Genomic DNA, 20,702 nt, shown 5'->3' with positions numbered 1-20,702 from the left:
TACATTATTTATTGGAAATATTTATGCTTCATTTAACATATTTTCTGAATTTAAGGTGGCTAACTTTTAATAGGTACGTATAATTTAGATGTAATTTATACTATTAAAATTGTATAATGTAATATGTAATAATGTTAAATATACTTAGTTCTCTTTAAATTTTTTCTATTAATTTGTGATATATAATATTTATATTTACTTATAATATAGTTATTTTTTGTAAAAAATATTTGAGATTCTTTATTTAATAGTGTAATATTTTGAATTTTTTTATGTTTTTAATAGTAGTTGATTTTTGATTTTCGGTATTCGATTTAATTTTTATCAACTTGTTTTTTTTTTTTTTTTACTAGATTTGTACTGAAATTCTGAATAAAATTTGTAAATTAACAATTATATTAAATCGTGTAGAATATTTTCTAGTTTAGATACACAGATGCTGTAGTTTTTTCAATAATAACAGTATAACTACACTTTTTTAGAAAAATGCATTTTTTTGGTAGATGCTTTTATTGTAATATTGCTTATATAAATGATAAAAACTTAATAATTTAGAAGGTATATAAAAAACCACACAAGATTACACGTTAAGGTATCTAATATAGTAAATAGCCTTTAAATATAAGTAAATTATTTAATGTATCATTTTTTTTTTCACTGATAGCCGATGATTAGCCGGTGTAAATAAAAATAAACAAACGTGTTTTGATATACTTTTTTTATTGGGTAAAGGAGGAGAATAATAACAGGATAAAATGATTATAATTTAAAAGAAACGAATAGTGGTAAAAATATTACAAAAATATCACTAATAGATATAATAGGTATTATAAATTATTTTAAAAATATAATGTAAAAAAAAAAAAAAAAAATGTGAAAGTGCTTTTAATCTTAATCTAAAAAATTTGAGTCTAAAAACAATATACATGGTTGTTTAAGATTAATTTGACATGTAAAGTAACTAAATAGAAAGTTTTAGCATTTATCACAAAGGGACAAACAATGTAACTTGAACAAAATATTACATTTATAAAAGCAAGCTGCTCTTTTGAAACGTCTAAATTTATTGAGCAGTTTATTGCAAACATAAATAACGTATAATTAATTAATAAATTAGGGTAAAATATTATGAAAAAAAAAATGTAGATTAAATATTTTTTAAACTCTACCATTTTATTCTAAATATATTTAATTAAAGATAATAATTAATATCTATTGAAATAATAATTACAATGACGAAAAACGTTAAGAAAAAACCGTTATTTTTATTTTAAATTTACGTTTACAAGTTCTAAGGCGTTTTTGAACTCAAGAAAACCTTCCCTCTGTTTTCTCGAGTCTCTAGATCCACCTTAGACCCCTGTAAACGGTTAAAAATAATGGTGAGTCCATATCGCCTTTCCGAAACGCATTTATGGAAATAAATACATGTAATACATCCTAATACTATTATCGTTTACGTATTGTTTTTTTTTTTTTTTTTTTTATGTATAATATTAACTTACAATCTAAAGAATAAAAAATGTCTTGTCATATTTATTATTATTATTCATAAATATTATACGATTACACTACATTGAACGCAATTACAAGCTATGTATAATATAATATTATATTAATTTAAAAAGTTTTTAAATTTACATTTACAATACTTAAATTACTTAAACGAAATAAAAAATTCTATACATTGTTAATTGATGGATGATACGTCGTATATGTAAGTAATTAATTATATAATGATATTATGTTTAATAATAATTTAAAAAAAAATGTGTATTAGTTATAGTTACGAATATTTCAAAATTTCGTGAGTCTAAGAAATAAATATATATTTATATTGTGTATAATATGTTTTATATTATGTATATATATATATATTATACTTATATGAATGAAGAGTTCATAGCGTAATTATTATTATTATTATAATGAGTATGTTAAATTATTTTTAAATATTTAAGTAATACAAATTCATGTTGTAAAAGTATTTTATTGTGTGTAGAATAGCTCTTGGCTAATGTTGCCAAGCGCTTCGTCTTAAATATTCTAAGCATCGTGAATTCCAAGTATTAAAATAGTTTTAAAAATATAGCACGCAGTTATTGCGATTTATCGATGTATATATGTATAAATATGTATATATTTTTTTTTAATAAGATTTTTAAAAACTATAATTATATGTTTTGATAATATTATGTTTGAATGTTATTGAAAAATGAATAAACCAGTAGCCATGGTCCCAAAAGCAATCAAGCCCGTTTGCGAATAAAGTAGAAAGAAGAAGAATAATTTTGTTTAAAAATAAAATCATTGCCTATGATGTCCTGACACCGGTTAAGCATTAATACATGGTGACGCGATGCAAGTGTATATCGTCCGATGTTACATTCACACGGCGGGCTGTATGTCCACAGCCACAGATGTTTTTGGTTCTGCCGGAAGTGCCATGGGACTTTTAGTAGTCGGAGATCTTATGCTTTCTGAGTTACCGCCGTTGTTGTTGCTCCGAACTCCGCGACCTTAATATTTTTTCAATGGAAAAAAAAGAACAAGCGTTAAATTTTTGATACATACTATTCTGCTCGGCAAACATATATATTGTATATATAATGTAGTGTGTGTAGAGAACAATGATTGAAATAAGTAGAATCAAATATAAAATAATTTCCCGAACATCAGGTGTTATCTACGGTAGAATAAACGGGTGAAAAGATTCATGCAGTACGTCCTACTATATTTTAATAGATACTTTACAACAACATAAACTATTTAGAACAGTGATAAAATATGTAAAAAAAAGAAAAAAAATCAAATATTTTATAAAATTAGTTTACGTTTAAACCGAGTCTATAACATTATAGATTAAAATTAAAAAAAATTATTTTATTTCATAAACTCATAACTCACTAAATTTTCAGGCATTCATAAAAGTATATATTATAGTAATAAATCGTCGGACCTATTGTTGTATTTTATTTTACATCGAATTTTTAAGTTATTTTATTTTATTATGTTCGAAATTCCATCAATAATAATAATCAAACTGCTCTAATTATTACTTTAAATGGTAACCCTCTCGGTGTTATACAAACGAGGAGCTTGAAGTGTACTAATTCATTTTTTTTTACATTTTATTATTTAATTTAATATTGGAAAAAAATCATTGGTTTGAGGTGATTATAAATACAGCCGGCTTTTAAATCATTTTAGACAATATGAAATAATATGTTTAAATAGTACTTTTTTTTTTATGTCTGCGTTTAAAATATATCAATATTATTTTAGTATGTACAATCGTTTGTTTTATAATTCATCCATGGTTGAATGTCTGCAAGTACTGTTGATAAAGTCAATACAATCTGAAATACACTTTGGTTTAATATTCAGTAATCATCTGCATATCATTGTGGTACTTAATAATGTGAACAAGTTATGAAATACAAATAAACGACGTGTCCAATTAAAAAACACAATTTGAAAGCAAAGAGACTCGGTTTACGTGTTGAATAAAATATTTAAGTTTCAAATTTATTATAGATGAATTTAAAATTAAGAAGAACTATGTAGAAATGCACGTACCCATATATGTATATACTATATAGGCATCGTAAATTAGATAATATCTACTGATGTGATTCAATCAACGATAAATAGAAAAATTATAATAATAATATAAACGTATTGTTATAGAAAAATATTAAATAATAAAATTTATTTTGACGTTTCCTATATTATATCATTGAGTATAGATAGTAATATTTATTATACTCAATACGGTTATAAATGCATTAGTTGTATTTATCGGTGTAACACTACATATTTGTATGTGCTGTTATTTAATAATAATAATAATAAAAAATAACAAAAACAACAACAAGAACAACAAAAACAGTAATAACAACATTTATAATAATAATAATAATAATAATAATAATAATATAATACCTCTAAATTATTACAGTGTACGAAAACGATGACTATTGGACGTGTTTAAAAAAAGAAAAATTAAAATACAAAATGTAAACATGTCATATAAAAGCATTGTGATATTTAGCAATATTTCACACAAATAGTGGCGGAAAGTCGTATAAAATAAGAACTGATCATAGCATTAATTAAAAGTCGAGTGAAATCTTGACGATAAGTCCCGAAAAATTGTTCATATCAATAATTTAGATAATGTATACTCGTATGTATGTATACGATTTGTTGATAACGTAGTGAACGACTGAAAAACGCTTATGAAATCAAAATTTTAAAATCTATATCGGGAGAAAATGTCAGCCATATTAAATTAATTGAAATAATAACAATGATATTATATTGTGTTCTAAAAAAAAGTTGCACGTTGCTCGTTAGTGTGCCCCAAGCTCATTTGTAATTTTATATACATAATAAATATGCTGCACATTTTTGTTTTTATCGTGTTATCATGTACTTTAAATTTCGCATAGAAACGTTGCAGAAGTGTATAAGTTTGTTTGTGATATCAATTCGACAAATAATTATTATATTGTATGAGGAAACGTCTAATGGTTACTGTAAAAACTGTCGCGATGACGTTCTATCAAACATCGAATGTTCTAAAACTCGTGAAATCGTTTTGTTTGGCGATAGGTAAAAAAAAAAAAAATATACTGAACCATCGCGGAAATATCTCTCTAGACAAAAAGTGTCTCGAGAATAAAATTCAATACGAAATCATTTTCGAACCGATACCGTGTCACGATCGTGTATAATCACGTGGGTGGAAACCGATTGTTGGTAAATATACAAAAATCGTACGAGATTTTATCAGCCACATAATATCATGTGGCTGGTCAATAACAACAAACTGCGTTATTTTTGTTTCGTTCATTCAAACTGAGTAGCATGAATAGAAATTCATATGCCACAACTTGACCGATAACATTATAAACTCTACTTTAATAATATAACAGGTACCTAATTAAAATGTCGATGGACGTAACGTCAATCATTATTAGGGACGTTTCGGTCGGTCAGGATGACATTTCATCGGGAGAAATAAAATTAGTCGAAAACTACGACCAGGATTATAATAATATTATATGGGCCGTACATCGTACGGGTTCGTATGAGTTCATAATTATTGTTAGAGGCGATTGTAAAAAAACGATAATAGTGTATAATATATGATGAGTGATGACGAAAAAATAATGATATGAATTGGGATCCATTTACGTATATTGTATTATAATATTATAAATTGCGATCGAGGGAAAAAATATTTAGTTGATTTTTCGCCAAAGCCAAAATGTGTGAAATTTTGTTTCAAACATAATATTATCTCGTTTGCACGGTAAAACAGAACGATTTCCACGGAAGTGCAGGTTGGATGGTTCATAATATACCACGGTATTATAAATAATAATAAGTGTTCGAGATTTAAAGATCGCATTGCGTGTCGCGTTAATATTTTAAACGATCTCCACGGAGTAGACGAAGAAGCTTTAAATAGATAGAGATAGAGGTTTCTAACCTAAAGAAGGCGATTGGGGCTTCAACGAGGCCATGCTTGGTTGTCTCGAAGGGGAATGGGTCTTTGTACTGGATTTGCTACCTCTACGTTCGCCGGCTGCTCCGGGCGGCGGTTTGTTGTCTCTCAGTAGCGACACGTTCATCAATCTCGGGTTGGGCGTGTTGAATATCGTACGGTTTTCTCTCCAACGTGCCCTGTAGAAAAAAACGAAAAAAATTAAAATCCATAAACAGTCGGATTTTTTTTCCGAACCGTTATTATTGTTTAAAACAATATGTTCTTGTCCAAATAATATGACGCGGTACGCATATTATTGCTGCTGTGCATGATATATCACGCATGTTACCATTGTATTATTTAAATTATTTTTGCGAATGCAGAAAATTGTAGATAATATCAATCATATTTTCAAATGATAACCGTACGAGAGGAGTTACGGCTGTGTATTTTATTTTATTTTGTTCAAGTCGTTTTTTATTCATAAAAAACACGGAAAGTTTGTATGGTATCATTGGTATTTAATATAGATGTTTCGGGTTGATAATTTGTTGTAAACCGGGTACTGAGTACTGGTCGAGTAAAAATGTAGGTATTATGTTGGTACCGAGTAATTGCCGGATACCCGGAACATCTCTAGTATCTATGGATGTATACCTATATAAAGGTATTTTTACGGATTTTAAATACTTTGAACGAGTATTTTTCTTTTTCCCAAAAATCAGAATAACAGAAAATTCTGATAATGAAAACAACAATCCAATCAATAAATTATTACCTAGTTTAGAATTTAAGTATTGACTATTTTTATATTTAAATGATTTCAACAGTTAAAATGATTTTTATCTTTTTAAAGATATCTGAAATAGTAGTTAATTATATTGTATTCTTGTATTACAATATTTACATTTGATAATATTTTTGTTTTAGAAGCAATTTATTTATTGAACATAGTACTATGAAAATAGTTGACTCGCTTTAATATAATTATTTATTAAAAGTTTAGATGTAGTGGAGACTTTAAGAGTTTATGTACCGCATATTTTGATTATATGACAAATATTAAAAGTTTAGTATTTATCGTCCACATATGACATAAGTGTGAAAACAACTATTACTATAGATTGTCATTTTCATTACAGATTTGAAAATACGACTATAATCTTCACATATATACTACGTTTTCTAATACACAGTTTAAATTTAGTAGTGGAAAATGTGTATGAAAATGTTTTAAAATATTTTATCACTACCATGTAATTGATTACGAAAACTTTTGTCTGACTTGGATTTTATTGATTATAATAATAATGTAATATCTATTCAATTAGGAATAAGTTGCGGAAGATAAATTTTATGAACATCTAAACCTATAAATATTTAATTCTGATACTTGCCTATAGTTCCTTTTATGATAATATTATATTGTTATTTGATATTTATAATATTACATGTATCTAGCTGGTAGATTGTTTACGATTTGTAATAACTGATTAATACTACCATAAATATACTATTGTTGACGTACAGCGATAATACAATATTAACGTAAATTAACGTAATCATCAGGGTATGTAGTACGAATGATGTTTGAAGAATAGGAATTTCATTTATAACAGTAAAAAGACAAAATTCTTACTTGCTAAACAATCTCAGTACAACACATATTATGATGAACATCAAGCACATCCCAGCCAACACGCATAACATTGCTGGATCAGTATAAGGTTCGGAGTTAGAACTGTTTTTTGCTAAAAATAAAATAAAACAAGTAAATAGTTATAACAATACTCAATGAAAATAAATATATTCTGTTATGATAATTAAACAATTTTTTTTTTATATGTATAGTAACAAATAACGAGATCGAATTTCAATGTCGTCATCTTCAATCGAAGAAAACTGAATAAAATGCTTTAGAAGTACCTATGTGTAGTTTAAATATATTTTAAAATTTAATTTATGTGAAATATAACGATACCATTTATACGATATGGTATAGAAGAATTTTTTATTAATATTTGACAGCTTACTCAATTGACTTGAATGTGTTTTAAATATTTCAAGAAATATATTGTAATAATTAGTGTATTGAACACTTTATTTTTGTAAGTAAATCTGTATATTACTTTAAATAATTTTTATATAGCAAGTTTTATTTTTAAATGATATTAACCCGAAAAAGTGATCAAATTTATTTTTAAAAGTATGAAATAATACCATGAGCATATAAAACGTTTTGTCGAGGTAAATAGAAAAAATGAAATCATTAAGCAAAAAAAAAATTTGCTTTGCACATTGTTATCGCAAATCAGGATTCGCGTGTAAATTATTTATTTGTTTCTGCTCTTCTAAACGTGATAACTGATAATATTTGTAAAGTTAAATAAATAAATATATGTTAGATTTGGATATTAAAACAGTATGTTTTATACCTACCAATACATTGGACTGTTCCATCCGTTTGGAATACCGGAGTCTTCTCGAACCGGCAAACGCAAACATCATCCCTGCACTCTGTTTGAAATACGAGGTTCTCACATTGCTCGTTAAAAAAACACGGTTTGTTAATCGCTACGTCTGAAACATAACGAGTGCTGATTTTTAATAAATATTATACGACAGGGTTTGAAAATTCTTCTAAATATACGTTTAAGTGGTAGTACGTAAATATAAATAAATAAATATATAAATCCTTTTGGTCGTATGAGTGGTAAACTTTCAAAAATGTATTTAAATACCCAAATAATGCAAAATAAATACATATCATTATAATATTCCTAAATATATTGGAGCATATAAATTGAAACATAATATTATCCACTAAAATTTAAACTTATAGAGTTGTTATTTATGCTTTTATGATTAATATTTAATTCACAAACATGGGAAAAAATTTTCCAATTGTTTTTCTATAATAAAATCTAGGTATCAAAAAGTTTAAGAGTATTTGATACCGGTTGTTTTTTAAGAAGTTCAATATAAATTGGATTTTTTCCCCACAGTAATTTTAAATAGTATTTTTTTTCTTTTTTTTTTTATACTAAATTAGATTATTCAATTTAGTTTTAAAAATTTTTAAGTTAATAGTAAAATAGTTAAGGTTAATTGTATATTTTTTAAGCATATTATATGTACTTGTAAAATTTGTAACAACAGTAAAAATTATATAAATATTTGTGTGTATGTAAACCAATTTGAACAGTTGTATGACGATAAGTAATTTTTATTAGAAATCAATTTGTACACTTTATTATAATCTGGAAGCCAATTCCATATTGTCTGATCTGTGTTTAGGGCGTATAGGTTCATTTCGCACATTTTTTTCGTTTGGTAAAAATAATAACAAAAAAAAAAAAAAAATAATAAAAGTATAAATAAAACACTTTAAAGATAAATTTGTAACCCTTCTTATGTAAGTCGATTGAATTCCGAGGAGATAATTTAAAGGATATCCAAATTATTTGCGTTCAAGGTAAACCTTTTGCGACCTGTTTTAACGACGACTGTACAAAGATCAGATCATTTTTGAATAATACTTGAATATATGAGTCACAGTTTATATTTTATGCTAAATAATTACCTATATAATTTTTGTTAAATTATTTAGTGACTTTTTAATAGTGCATACCAATATAGCATTTCAACTGAATAATCATTTGGCGAAAAGTAATAGCCTTTTTTACGTTGGCACTTAAATTAAATTTATATTGCGTGAAGCCATCGGAAAACCGTTCATTATTTATGTTCAATTTTTGAAAGTTTTACGACTGTATAATTATATAACAGAGATTAAAATTGTTATGATATTACATTATATTATGATCACCACGTGCGTACGAACGATCATATCGTGTAACGAATCAAACGATTTATAAAACACAGTGGCTCATCATATAACGTGGATATATTATTATTATTATTTAATAGTATCATTAGTAAAATTATTTTATAATGTAATATTATTATTTTTTTTGTCCTAACGTTCACACGATCATTTGAACTATCTGAGAATTTAAATGGAAGATTTTTCGGTTCCATGGGTCGAGAGATAGGAACGGTCAATTCAAAACCATAATAATATTACTAGTCAGCCCTTCACCGCAAAAATTTTATTTTTATAGAAAATTTAAATTTAGCGTTTATGAACGTATCGCAATAACATAATACATTTTTGAAAAATATCTATGACATTAATTGTGAACATATTGTAATTTATTGTACCAAGTGACCGAGTTTAGACAAATATAATTTTTCAAATTGTTAAGTTAAATTACTATTACGTTGTACATTTTATTACTACAATTCATATTTGAACTGACTGCATTGTTATTAAAATGAATCTACGGTAATCGTTGATTAAATTAGTTCGTAAATTGCACATTATCGATTTAATTATAATCATGTTTGCACTAATATAATATGTTATCAGGATAAATATGAATAACGGATATTGGAAGTTAACATAATCCGTGTTTTTTACTGCCGCTTATTGCGAAACACTTAATATTTTATCAAAAGATTTTGTTTGAAATCGTTATTCATAGGTCATCTCGGTTTTAAAGTTCAAACGTCGAGATACCGATGATGACTGCGTGCGTATTGCAGACAATACAAATAATGATGTACAACAGACGCTGGACTGATTATACTATCGGAAGGCTAAGATACTTTCCTGGCACCATACACACGGAATTTCAAAATATGGTCGAGTTTGTGTTGTTTTAGCCGTATCGGCGTAATAATTACTCGGTGCGCAGTTTTCCCAGTCGGCCAATTCCCAAAAGCATTCCGTTTCAATGTGAATTATTGTAACCAAACTGTCACAGTTTGTTCGAGAAATTTGGTCTCCCATCGTTAAACATTTTATTCGACTCAATGTAATAATTAATACAATTATTTCAGTTGATAAAATAATATAATTTTAACTATTATTATATACTGTTGCTTGATCGAAGTCGACGGTAAGATGTAGAAAACACGTAGACTATCAACGGTTATTTTTATAATACTCGTACATACTATTTGAGTAAGTACTAGCTAGTTTATAGTCACATTGCGAGAAATTTTAACACATTCGTTTGAACACCGGGGCTGGAGAATTATCTTGAATCGTTGACGTTTAATTCGGGTCTAGTGCGGGGAGGCGCGATTGATGGATATATATGTCACATCTGGCAATCTCTCGACGACGAATTCTGCGCGCGTTTCCTACCGTAAAAGACTATTATTTTATCGCTCTAGTCATTTTACAGGTAAATTAGTGAGTTTTTGTCAATGTTTTGAATTACATTATTTAAAATCAACAGAAAAAAATAACAACAAAGAAACATAACATTAAGAAAATAATAATAATAATAATGGTTTGTAATATTTTAAATGATAATGTTTATTTTTAATTTAATATTTTGAAACAGAATATTTTTTATGAGAAATGTTTAAAAATCAAAATTTTAAGTACTAAAAATTACTTATGTAAGTTTTCAAGGTATTGCAGAGAATTATAGTTGTTACCATACTAATAAGCTAAAATTTTTTGGCGTAGACTCTTCGTACTAAAAACTTCTACATTTTAAATGCGTATACAATAGTTATAATTAACCCTTTAAGTACGGCCTCCAGAAATAATAAAAAAAGTTAAATTTTTTTTTTGGCAGAATCTTTTAAATGAAAAATTAGCTGTTTCAATACTTGATTTTTATAAATCAAATTATCCGTATATTTTGTTATAGAATATGAAGATGTATGTTGTCTTTGAAAAACTTGTACAACGATAAAAAATAGAAAAAAAGATATTTTTTTCTAAGTGTTTTTTGTAGTTGTGAGTTTTAGTTTAAATAATGTACAAATAAATATTTTTTAAAACGTATACAATATGCGAAAAATGGTTGTATAATGATAAATAATCATCCCGTTTACATCTAAAACAGTCAAGCATGTAAGTCGTGTTTTTGATGGAAAGCAAACGTACACGACGGGCATACTTAATGCAACATAAATACGTAACAACTTGTTTACGTTTAGGACAAGCATACATAGTGTCCGTTTGTTTATTTGATCGATGTGTTAGGTATATAATATTTTAATAATATCATTTGAACGCGCGATCAGGCGTAATAATAACGTCAATATATTTTGCTGTATAGCATCGTTACTAATGCTGTAAAATATTTTAACACGGAAACAACGTAGATATACAACTTGAAATGATTAACCATAAAACCCAGACAATTTCAATTTTTAGAAATTGCATTTTTTTTAGGGTATAAAAAAAAATATATAGTGGATGCAATAACCAGATTACTTTGTTATATATAAGTATAGTTTTTATAGTAAATGAACTTAACCGATAATCTTTTTATTGTTACAAGAATCAGATAAGTACAGACTTCTGTGATTTTTGCTGCAAATAATAGCCTTACTCTGATATAACAGGTAAATATAAGTAGTATTTATCAACTTAGTTTATGTCATTAATAGTTAGGTTTTATGTAAAATAATATGTTATATTTTTTAATAATAAATAAATAAATAAAATCGTTAGGAAAACTAAGAATGTCAATGCAAGGCGGTAAGTTTGTTATTACATTTTCGTAAAATGTGTATAGAAATATAAAATACAGACGAACTAAAAATTACCATAGGTGTATGCCCAAAATTTTTTATAAAATACAAAGTTATATAAATAAGTATAATTTTCAAAAAAAAAAAAAAAATTATAAAAGTTGTTGATAAAAAGTTTTAAATAGTGGACTTGTTTTGGATTTTACTGCATGTCCTTCATTTGTGAAAATAATAGCTATACTATAGACTAAATAATAATACGTTCAATTTAATTATTTGTTTTAGCATTGCATCACACATTTAAAACTGTTTTAGAATTCGATATAACATATGTGGCGAGGGAGCCATAATAAATATATAGCTTTACGGCATGTGCCTTTTGAATTCACGGACGTTAATAAAATCGTGAACCGTTTTACCCTATCTTTTACGTAGATTGAAAATTTAAAAAGGTTTGGGAGCGGAAAAAAAACGGAATAAAAAAAACACTGCGTAGGAAATCGGTGAGTGTATACGTTCTGGTCAATACCACGATCAGTATATTATTATTTTGGAAAACCGATGGATCCGATCGGAATAATTGTTTATATAATTCAATGAGATAACCTAACGTTGTTCTCAGCCGTTGAAAACAACAACAATAAAAACACGCGTGTCCCGACGGTATACATCGTGCAACAATACCTCAGTCGTGTATTTTGCTTTTTCCAATTATCTAAAAATCTGAAACAAATCATTTGGTAGGTTTATTTTTCTTATAAAAACGAGTTTTTTCGAAGTACTATTATAATGCACAGTCGACAAACATACGGTCTTGGAATAATATACATTAATGATTTGGTCATTATTCTGTGTGAAACGACGGTAAAACAATTAACGAGACAACACACAACTTGCACATGATACCAACATTTTCAAAAAGCCAATTTCCCAAAAGCCACTTCAGCTCTTTATAAGTTTTAGGTTTGATCATGTCAACATGACAATGTGCAGTTTTAAAACAATTCGCTTAAAAGTTTATAAACAATGTTTTATTGCTATTAACTTCTTCAATATGACCCTTATAATTGGTTGAGATAAAATATATTAAACAATACAGCAAAAAAAAAAATAAAAAAAAATGACACTGGCATGTTTTATGTTTGACGATGCAATTTATTATATACGAACTGATCTATCTTTGTCATATTATGAAGAGTGGTTGCTTTAAGTTTTCGTAGTTTTTGTTTACAAAAACGGAGTACATGCAATATAATAACATTATTTGTTATTATTATTTACTGATATTAAATTAATAAATTCAATATTGTATTATCACGGTCGAGTGTATACATTTCACTTTGGGTACAATAATATTGTTTACAGAGACGAGATTCGAAAAGGGGAATATATATTGTACGAGGGACTTTATTGGAAAATGGATTATTTAAACAATATCTCTATAGATATTTTGAAAAGTTTTTTTTTTTTTTTATTGATGTTGTTAAAGCCCGGAAACTACGGCCGCTAGCTGTGAATAGGAACAGTAGGTTTTTTGTGTAAGGTTTGTTTGCGAAGTTTGGTTAGTACGATTGGAACACGTGCGTGCATGTGTGTGTACCATGGATTCGTCACTAAGAGCTCGGATGGTCACCCATCCGAGAGCTAGCGATGCCGGCCGATACTTGACCTCGGAACACATTAGTAACCGAGGCCAACCACCAGACCACACCACAGTATTTGAAAAGTTCATGTATGTAAATTTTATGCGAAAAATTAAACATTATACCTAGACCATTTATTTTTTGATAATTTAATCGTGGCGTAGGCATGAAAAGTTTGCGGTACACTAGAAATTTGTTCGTAATAAAATGTACGGTATACTTCAACAAACTTATGCGATTTCAATCAACATTAATAAGTAAAATATATGTATGTACTCAATGGTATTATTTAAGTGGTTATATAGTATTAATATTGTTTACCGTGAGTACTGATGGCTCGCGGACGTGCAGTTATATTGTTTTGTAATGACAGGGATATTATGTGGAATCGAATTCTCACTCGGCCCGTAATTTATCGTTAAGTTTTGTAAGTACCGTGGCTTAAAATCGAACTTAAGACGTTTTCCTTAAAATTAGACTCGTTAGTTTTGACAGTTTGGGATCTGTGTCCGAATGATTAGCTATTGAGTGTTTGAAAAGAGTTTCTTGTTTCACGTTTGGATTTTAAGGTCGTCTACTCGAAAACGTGACCTCTGAAACGAGATCGCGTGTGTCTTAACCCCTTTGCGGCGGCATAACTTTTGTCACGGATATACGTGTATAGAATAGGCACCATTGATCCAACTAGAACCCCACCGGTAACTTTTTATTGTACTTTTTTTTTTTATACAAAACATATAATAATACGTACAAAAGAGTCATTATAATATATTATATACTTACTACGCGTACGAAGAGCATTTGTTTTTTCTTTCTTTCCTATGACATATTATTATTGTTGTTTTTACTTACAGAGTGTATATAACAAAAATATATTATATTTTTTAATAAAAAATATTTGTATTATAAATTATTATTTAAATATTTAAGCTTATAATATTTAATATTTTTTCGTTGCACAATAATTCTATAAATGATATCGTTGAATAAAATTGTATGCATTATATATATGTGAAAATTATAAATATTATAAGACATATATTGTGTATGGTTCGATATTAGAAATTGATTTTCGGATTAAAATTTAAAGTACACAAATATAGTATTATCTAAGATGTATGTATAACTCAAGAAAAAATTATTTTAAAAACATTATTAATTTACCGTAATTGTAAGATATATATATTTTTTACAAACATAACATATTATGACGAATTACTTTGAAAAATATTATTGACTCAATTAATTAAAACTATGTAAGTAAATGGAGAGCATAATAATATTATAAAAGAACCGAACTCTAGCTATATCTAAAAGAATAATATAAAGATATATTTCGGTTGAAAATAAGATATGATACTATAATAAACAAAAAACAAACGAATATAAAATTCAAATTTAATTACTTTTCAGTGGGAACATACATATAGCGTTATAAAAGAGAAATGTTTTTTATTAACGTTCATGAAAATATTTTATCAAGATAAAAAATTTCCTATAGAAAAAGTAATACATTTTTATAATAAATAATGAAAAACGTGTAATATCTACGCACGTTTAATACTATACAAAAAATATTATTATTTTTTTTTGACATTATCAATCAAAATATAAGTATAAATAGGTATTATGTTTATAGATTGTCATGTTTTAAATGAGGAAGTCGCATACCGATTTGTTATGCTTACACCTGTCAAATCGTGGCAAATTATGTTCCATAAGATTAATACTATGAACTTTGCAAGTTCATGATACAATTAATTGACATATGCGCTTTTATAGTTATTATTTTTTTTGTCATAAGGCTTAAAGTGTCTAAACTTAAGTTCAGTTCAGTTTATGTCTTTTGACGTAGAAAACGTTTATATTTAAACTTCATAATATTACGATGTGATATTATATTCTGATATTTTTAAATATATTTTATAACTCAAAGTAAAATTCGTGGATCATTTTTGAATTAATAATTCTGAGGTATTATTAATTCCATTATGTAATCAGTTTTTTTACAGTAAAATTGTATTTGTTTTATTATAAATTGTACATCATTTTAATATTTTAAAATTGATAAATTTAATGAATACGTCATAAAATTAATAATTTTAACTCACAGTTGTAAATAAAATTTTTACAAACTTTAATAGTTTAATCACTGGAAAACAATATTTTTTTTTACATAATGCTCCCTAGATCTAAACAGACACAATAAATAATCGTCTTCTTGACGTTTCCATGACATTTTACTTTAATAATAAAATTATGTTAACCTGTAGATCTCAAAGTAAATTCTTTCAAGATACATTTATATTTTTTTAATACTAGTGGTTTTGTTCTACAAACCCACAAAAAATTTTAATTTTTGTTCTATTCTTAATATTTGTCTACCAATTTTAAGTATTATTTATAAATTACTGTCTATCAAAAAAACATTTTTTGAAAAACTATTTGTAAATATTTGTTATTTTGGAGAAAATACTTCAATTGCAATAACAACTAATAATCTAAAACATATTTAGATTATACAATATGTAATTTCAACAATAGTAACCTCTGTGTTATGTTTTTCACATAAGCAAAATTACAATAGTATTATGATTATAAAATATTAACAGAATATTTTTTAATTAAGTTGTAATTATTTTACGTATCTACTAAATAATTATGTTGCTAAAATACTTTTGAAAAACTACAAAAGCTGGTTTATGTGAAGCCAACATGAATTTCTTGCACTAGAATGAGAAAAAAGTGATTTGGTTTTAAAAGTTTTTTTTTTATTTATTGTGATTTATTGTGAGATTTATAGTATTTTTACTTTATCCTGTATAATGAAAATACCTATCATTATAGTAATATGGAGTTTTAAAAAATTATATTTTTATCAATTTTTAACAGACAAAAATATGTAAATTAAGTTTATTTATTTTCATTTTGAAAAAAAAAATAGTATATAAATATAATAGAAAAAGTTTTAAACCAAATAAATAAATTTTGAACAATAGAATAATGTATTATTATTATGATATTATTTAGCATGAGTAATTGTGTTTGTTTCAGTTAAATAATAAATTTATAGGAAACTTGGAAACTAGTTAATAAGCGAGAATAAAAAATTATTACACATTTATGTATATATAGAATGTAGATACTAGACAGTGGTTTTATAAAATTATACAAAGAAACGATTGAGATAGTTAGGTACTTAAAAAAAAAAAAAATGTTTTCTTTTAATATAAATTTAATATATAATATAATTTTTTATGTTGATTATATACAAAAACAACAGAATTTTATTTAAAGTATTCGATGTTTTGTTTAAACGAATATATTTTAAATTTATATTTTAAACCCGATTAGAAATATAACTATTTTTATCATTAAATATTTGAGCTATGATAATAAACATATTTCTAACCTATTTATAAGTATAGATGATGTGTATTAATGAATTTAATAGTTATGATTTGTTCATGCTTAAATAATAATATAAATTTAAATTAGTTTCTAAATGTCCTATACGATTTTATTCATGTTTTTTTCCTTTAAATATCAATTAAGGAATTAAGGTAAAGTTGCTTCCGCTTCTATCACAAAATTAAGCATTTTAGATTTTATTATTTAAATCTTTTTTGACTTTGGGTTATAATTATTTTTTTTACAAAAATAGTTTTAAAGTATGCATTTTTAATTTAAAAAAAATTATATTTTGCTATCTAGTGAATTTAATTAAATATTATTACATAATATTTTTGATTAAAAACTCTTAATACTCAATTATATAATTGTGCCGATGTTTTTGATGTTGCATGTTAGATTTGAGTCGTAGCTATGGTATTTAACACTCAAATTGATTTTTGTTGTTTAGTTTCAGAAGGTACGAAGTAACTATACGCATAATATCGTCACAATCGCAAATGCAGATATCCACTTTTGAAAATTATACCATAATATGTAAAGTAGGTACATAATATTATATATTTATATAAGTACATGCTACGAGGAAACCGCAATAACGTCACGCGATTTGTGTCGATCAGATAAATATTAAATTACCCAAAAGTCTGAAATAATTATGGTGGTGGAGATTAAGACATAGGCAAGACGGTACTGGGTAGAAATCGGACGAAGATTTTTTGACAGGAGTTCCTAAATTAGATTATTTAATTTCGAACTTTATGCAATTTTCCTATTTAATATGGTGTACACACAATTTTTTTCAATGTTCGCATCAACAATTCCTTTATTGAAAAAAAAAATGTTTATTTTGTTTATTTATTTATTTTTTTAAGCTTCCTGTTCTTGAAGAATGTTTCAAGTCTTCATCATAGTTAAAAATTTATTGGTTTAACCTTTTTTTAGTTGTTCATAAAATAAAGTGTGTTTAAATAGTTTTCAAACGTTGATTGACAAATGGAGTTTCTAAAAGCTTTTTAAATCTTGACCTCAATTTGAACTGTTTTCACAAATTAATTTTTTTAAAGAGAGATATTTAAAAATCATTTGACTGTAAATAAAAAAATGATCTTTAAAACTTTTAGAATTGTTTTTCATAAGCGAGAATTTAGTATTATATATTACTGACTTGTAATATATTTTTACTTTTAATCAATTGATTTTATTTGATCTAAAATTTTATTGATGTATTTTTATTATTTTTAAATTATTTATATACATATTATAAAATTTGTGATAACAATTTATCAATTGATAATTATAAGAAAATAAATTATCAACTCGATATTTTTTCAGAGATTATTGTACATAATATAGTGGTATACATCTGTACATTTTTAGTTTATTTGATAAACCGATACGTTGCAAATCATTATTAGTGTAAATTAATAAATTAAACTGCTAATATACTTATTAGATTTTCGATAAATTATTAGAAATTTTTTTTTAAGTTCTGTTTGGTTAAAAGTGTTATTTGATTTGATTCACAGAAGCTTCTTAATTTATTAAAAGATAAAAAGAAAAATGTAATATCAATGATGTAAGTGATTTTGAAATATAATGCATAATATGTCAGTGTAGAGTTAACTTATACTTTAAAACTGATTTGAATAAGATTAACTAGTATTTACAGTTTAAAATAAAAAGGTTTTGTTGAATAATTTGATAAAAAAAACCAAAGAACTATAAATATATGTATATTATAAATTACAAGTGTTCTCGGATCGTTATTCTCAATAAACATAAGATGTATAATCAACAGCTATAAAGGTCATCAGTCACAGCATTGGATCGTTAATGTTATTTATAAGTAAGAGTAATAAAAACTTAAAACTATTTGAATTGAGATCGAAACGTTACGATCTGATGGTGAACATAAAAAAAAGGTGTTAGTGGTAAAATAATGTCTCAACCGTGATTTTCTCGTTGGAATGGAAAATACTACGTATAATATATACGTGCCGCTGATAATATTATACACGAGAACGAATGTAAAATATCAGAAATTAGAAAGAGATCATTATTACATATATTTAGTCGTTACATACACTTTAGAAACAGAGTTAGGTTTTTGTTATATTTTTTTGTATGTCTATTAAAGGCAAGATCATTTAAGTATAATTTATTTATATTCAAATATATGAATATTTTGTTTATTTATACACGAAGTTTTTTTTAACAGTAAATGACTTGGCATGGATTTACGTTACACAAAAAAAATATATTCGGATCACGTTCCGTTCCAGGTTTGTATTATAAACAAACACATTAAATACGAAAAAAATCCAGTTGTACGTGTGAAATTATTTTTAAAAAACCTCATCAGCTGTTAATTTATTTGAAATACAAGAAGAAACCGTTTTTAAGAATTAAGTAGATACATATTACACAATAAAATACGTCTTATACATACAAATATTATTTTATACCATAAATATTATTTTATTTTAAATTTCAATAGAACATAAAGAATTAACGTTTTTTAATACACAATTAGAATATACTTATATTTTTAATAACTTTCCCTGAATATATATTACTGCAAAGTAAATTAATTTATAATAAATCTAATATATACCTACAATTTATAATTTAAAGTTTTTTTAATACGAATATTTCATAGATTCTATTTAACTTTATGATATTATTGTATCATCTGTGCTATTGCAAACACGAAACTGGAAAATTAATTTTCACTAAAACTAAGGGGACCAACAAAAAATTGTATTAATTCATATTTATTAATAAGAAATCTTAATTATTTGATTCTTAAGAAATTAATTTATAATTACATAATATTTTAAAGGAAATTCCCAAGTAAATGAAAAGAGAATTAGTTATAGGTTTTGAAAATCATAAAAATTAGAAGATTAGATTAGGTTAGGTCTTAATCTTAAATGGAAGAATTCAATAAAATATAAAAATAAAATATTAAAATTTAACTGTAAAGCAACTCAAAACTTTTTAAAATTAAATAATTAATTATTATTTAATAACTAACTTTCACAATTTCAATTTAAAAAAAGTTATTTGATGTTTCCTATATTATTGTACATTTTATTAAAGGTTCATGATTTAAAAGTAAATACCTATTTTATAGAAAATTAAAAATTATCCTCAAGTAGTATAAAATAATCTTAAGAATCCATAAATATGGTATTTAATTTTTTTTTAAAAATACCAAAAACAGTTTTTGAATGACTGTGTTATTGAAGAAATAAAGAAAAGCATACTTAGCGAATTACTTTGTATCATGTCAAAAAAACTTTAATTTCTTTCTTCGAATTTTGATTAAAAAAGAACAATGTTTCTTTTAAAATGCCTGATTTTCTAATAACATGAAACGTTGAGTTTCATTGAGGTTTCATTAGTTTTGTATAGTCGACATGAACAGTATATTCTTATTGACAGAGCTCTGTGCATTGGCACTTCGCAGAAGTTTATTATAGTGTTGTACTTGTAATTTGATAAAGTTACTAGAAAGGGAAAAAAACTAGATTTATTTTATTTTTTTTGTTATACCCACATACACCGCCTTACCCGTGTAA

At 25.5% G+C, this 20,702-nt stretch overlaps 1 protein-coding gene across 3 annotated transcripts in view; it reads right to left on the bottom strand.

Annotated features, from left to right (window-relative positions):
• Positions 1–1,924: 1,924 nt before the first annotated feature.
• Positions 1,925–20,702, bottom strand: part of LOC112597251 — a 68,684-nt gene continuing 49,906 nt past the window's right edge. For 2 of the 3 annotated variants that reach the window (XM_025343220.1, XM_025343221.1), the window contains exons 4-7: positions 7,937–8,077; positions 7,137–7,248; positions 5,501–5,694; positions 1,925–2,519 (exon numbers count right to left, since the gene is read on the bottom strand). In XM_025343220.1, coding sequence (XP_025199005.1) covers positions 2,389–2,519; positions 5,501–5,694; positions 7,137–7,248; positions 7,937–8,077 — 578 coding nt within the window. In that variant the 3' untranslated portion in view covers positions 1,925–2,388. The remainder of the gene's footprint in view (positions 2,520–5,500; positions 5,695–7,136; positions 7,249–7,936; positions 8,078–20,702) is intronic. The other variant, XM_025343222.1, reaches the window with a different exon arrangement.

This window comes from Melanaphis sacchari, unplaced genomic scaffold, assembly GCF_002803265.2.
Source record: "Melanaphis sacchari strain LSU unplaced genomic scaffold, SCAv2.0 Contig395_pilon_pilon, whole genome shotgun sequence".
In the NCBI taxonomy this organism is placed as follows: domain Eukaryota; kingdom Metazoa; phylum Arthropoda; class Insecta; order Hemiptera; family Aphididae; genus Melanaphis; species Melanaphis sacchari.
The sequence above is the reverse complement of the archived record's forward strand: the minus strand, read 5'-3'. Positions and strand labels throughout refer to the sequence as shown.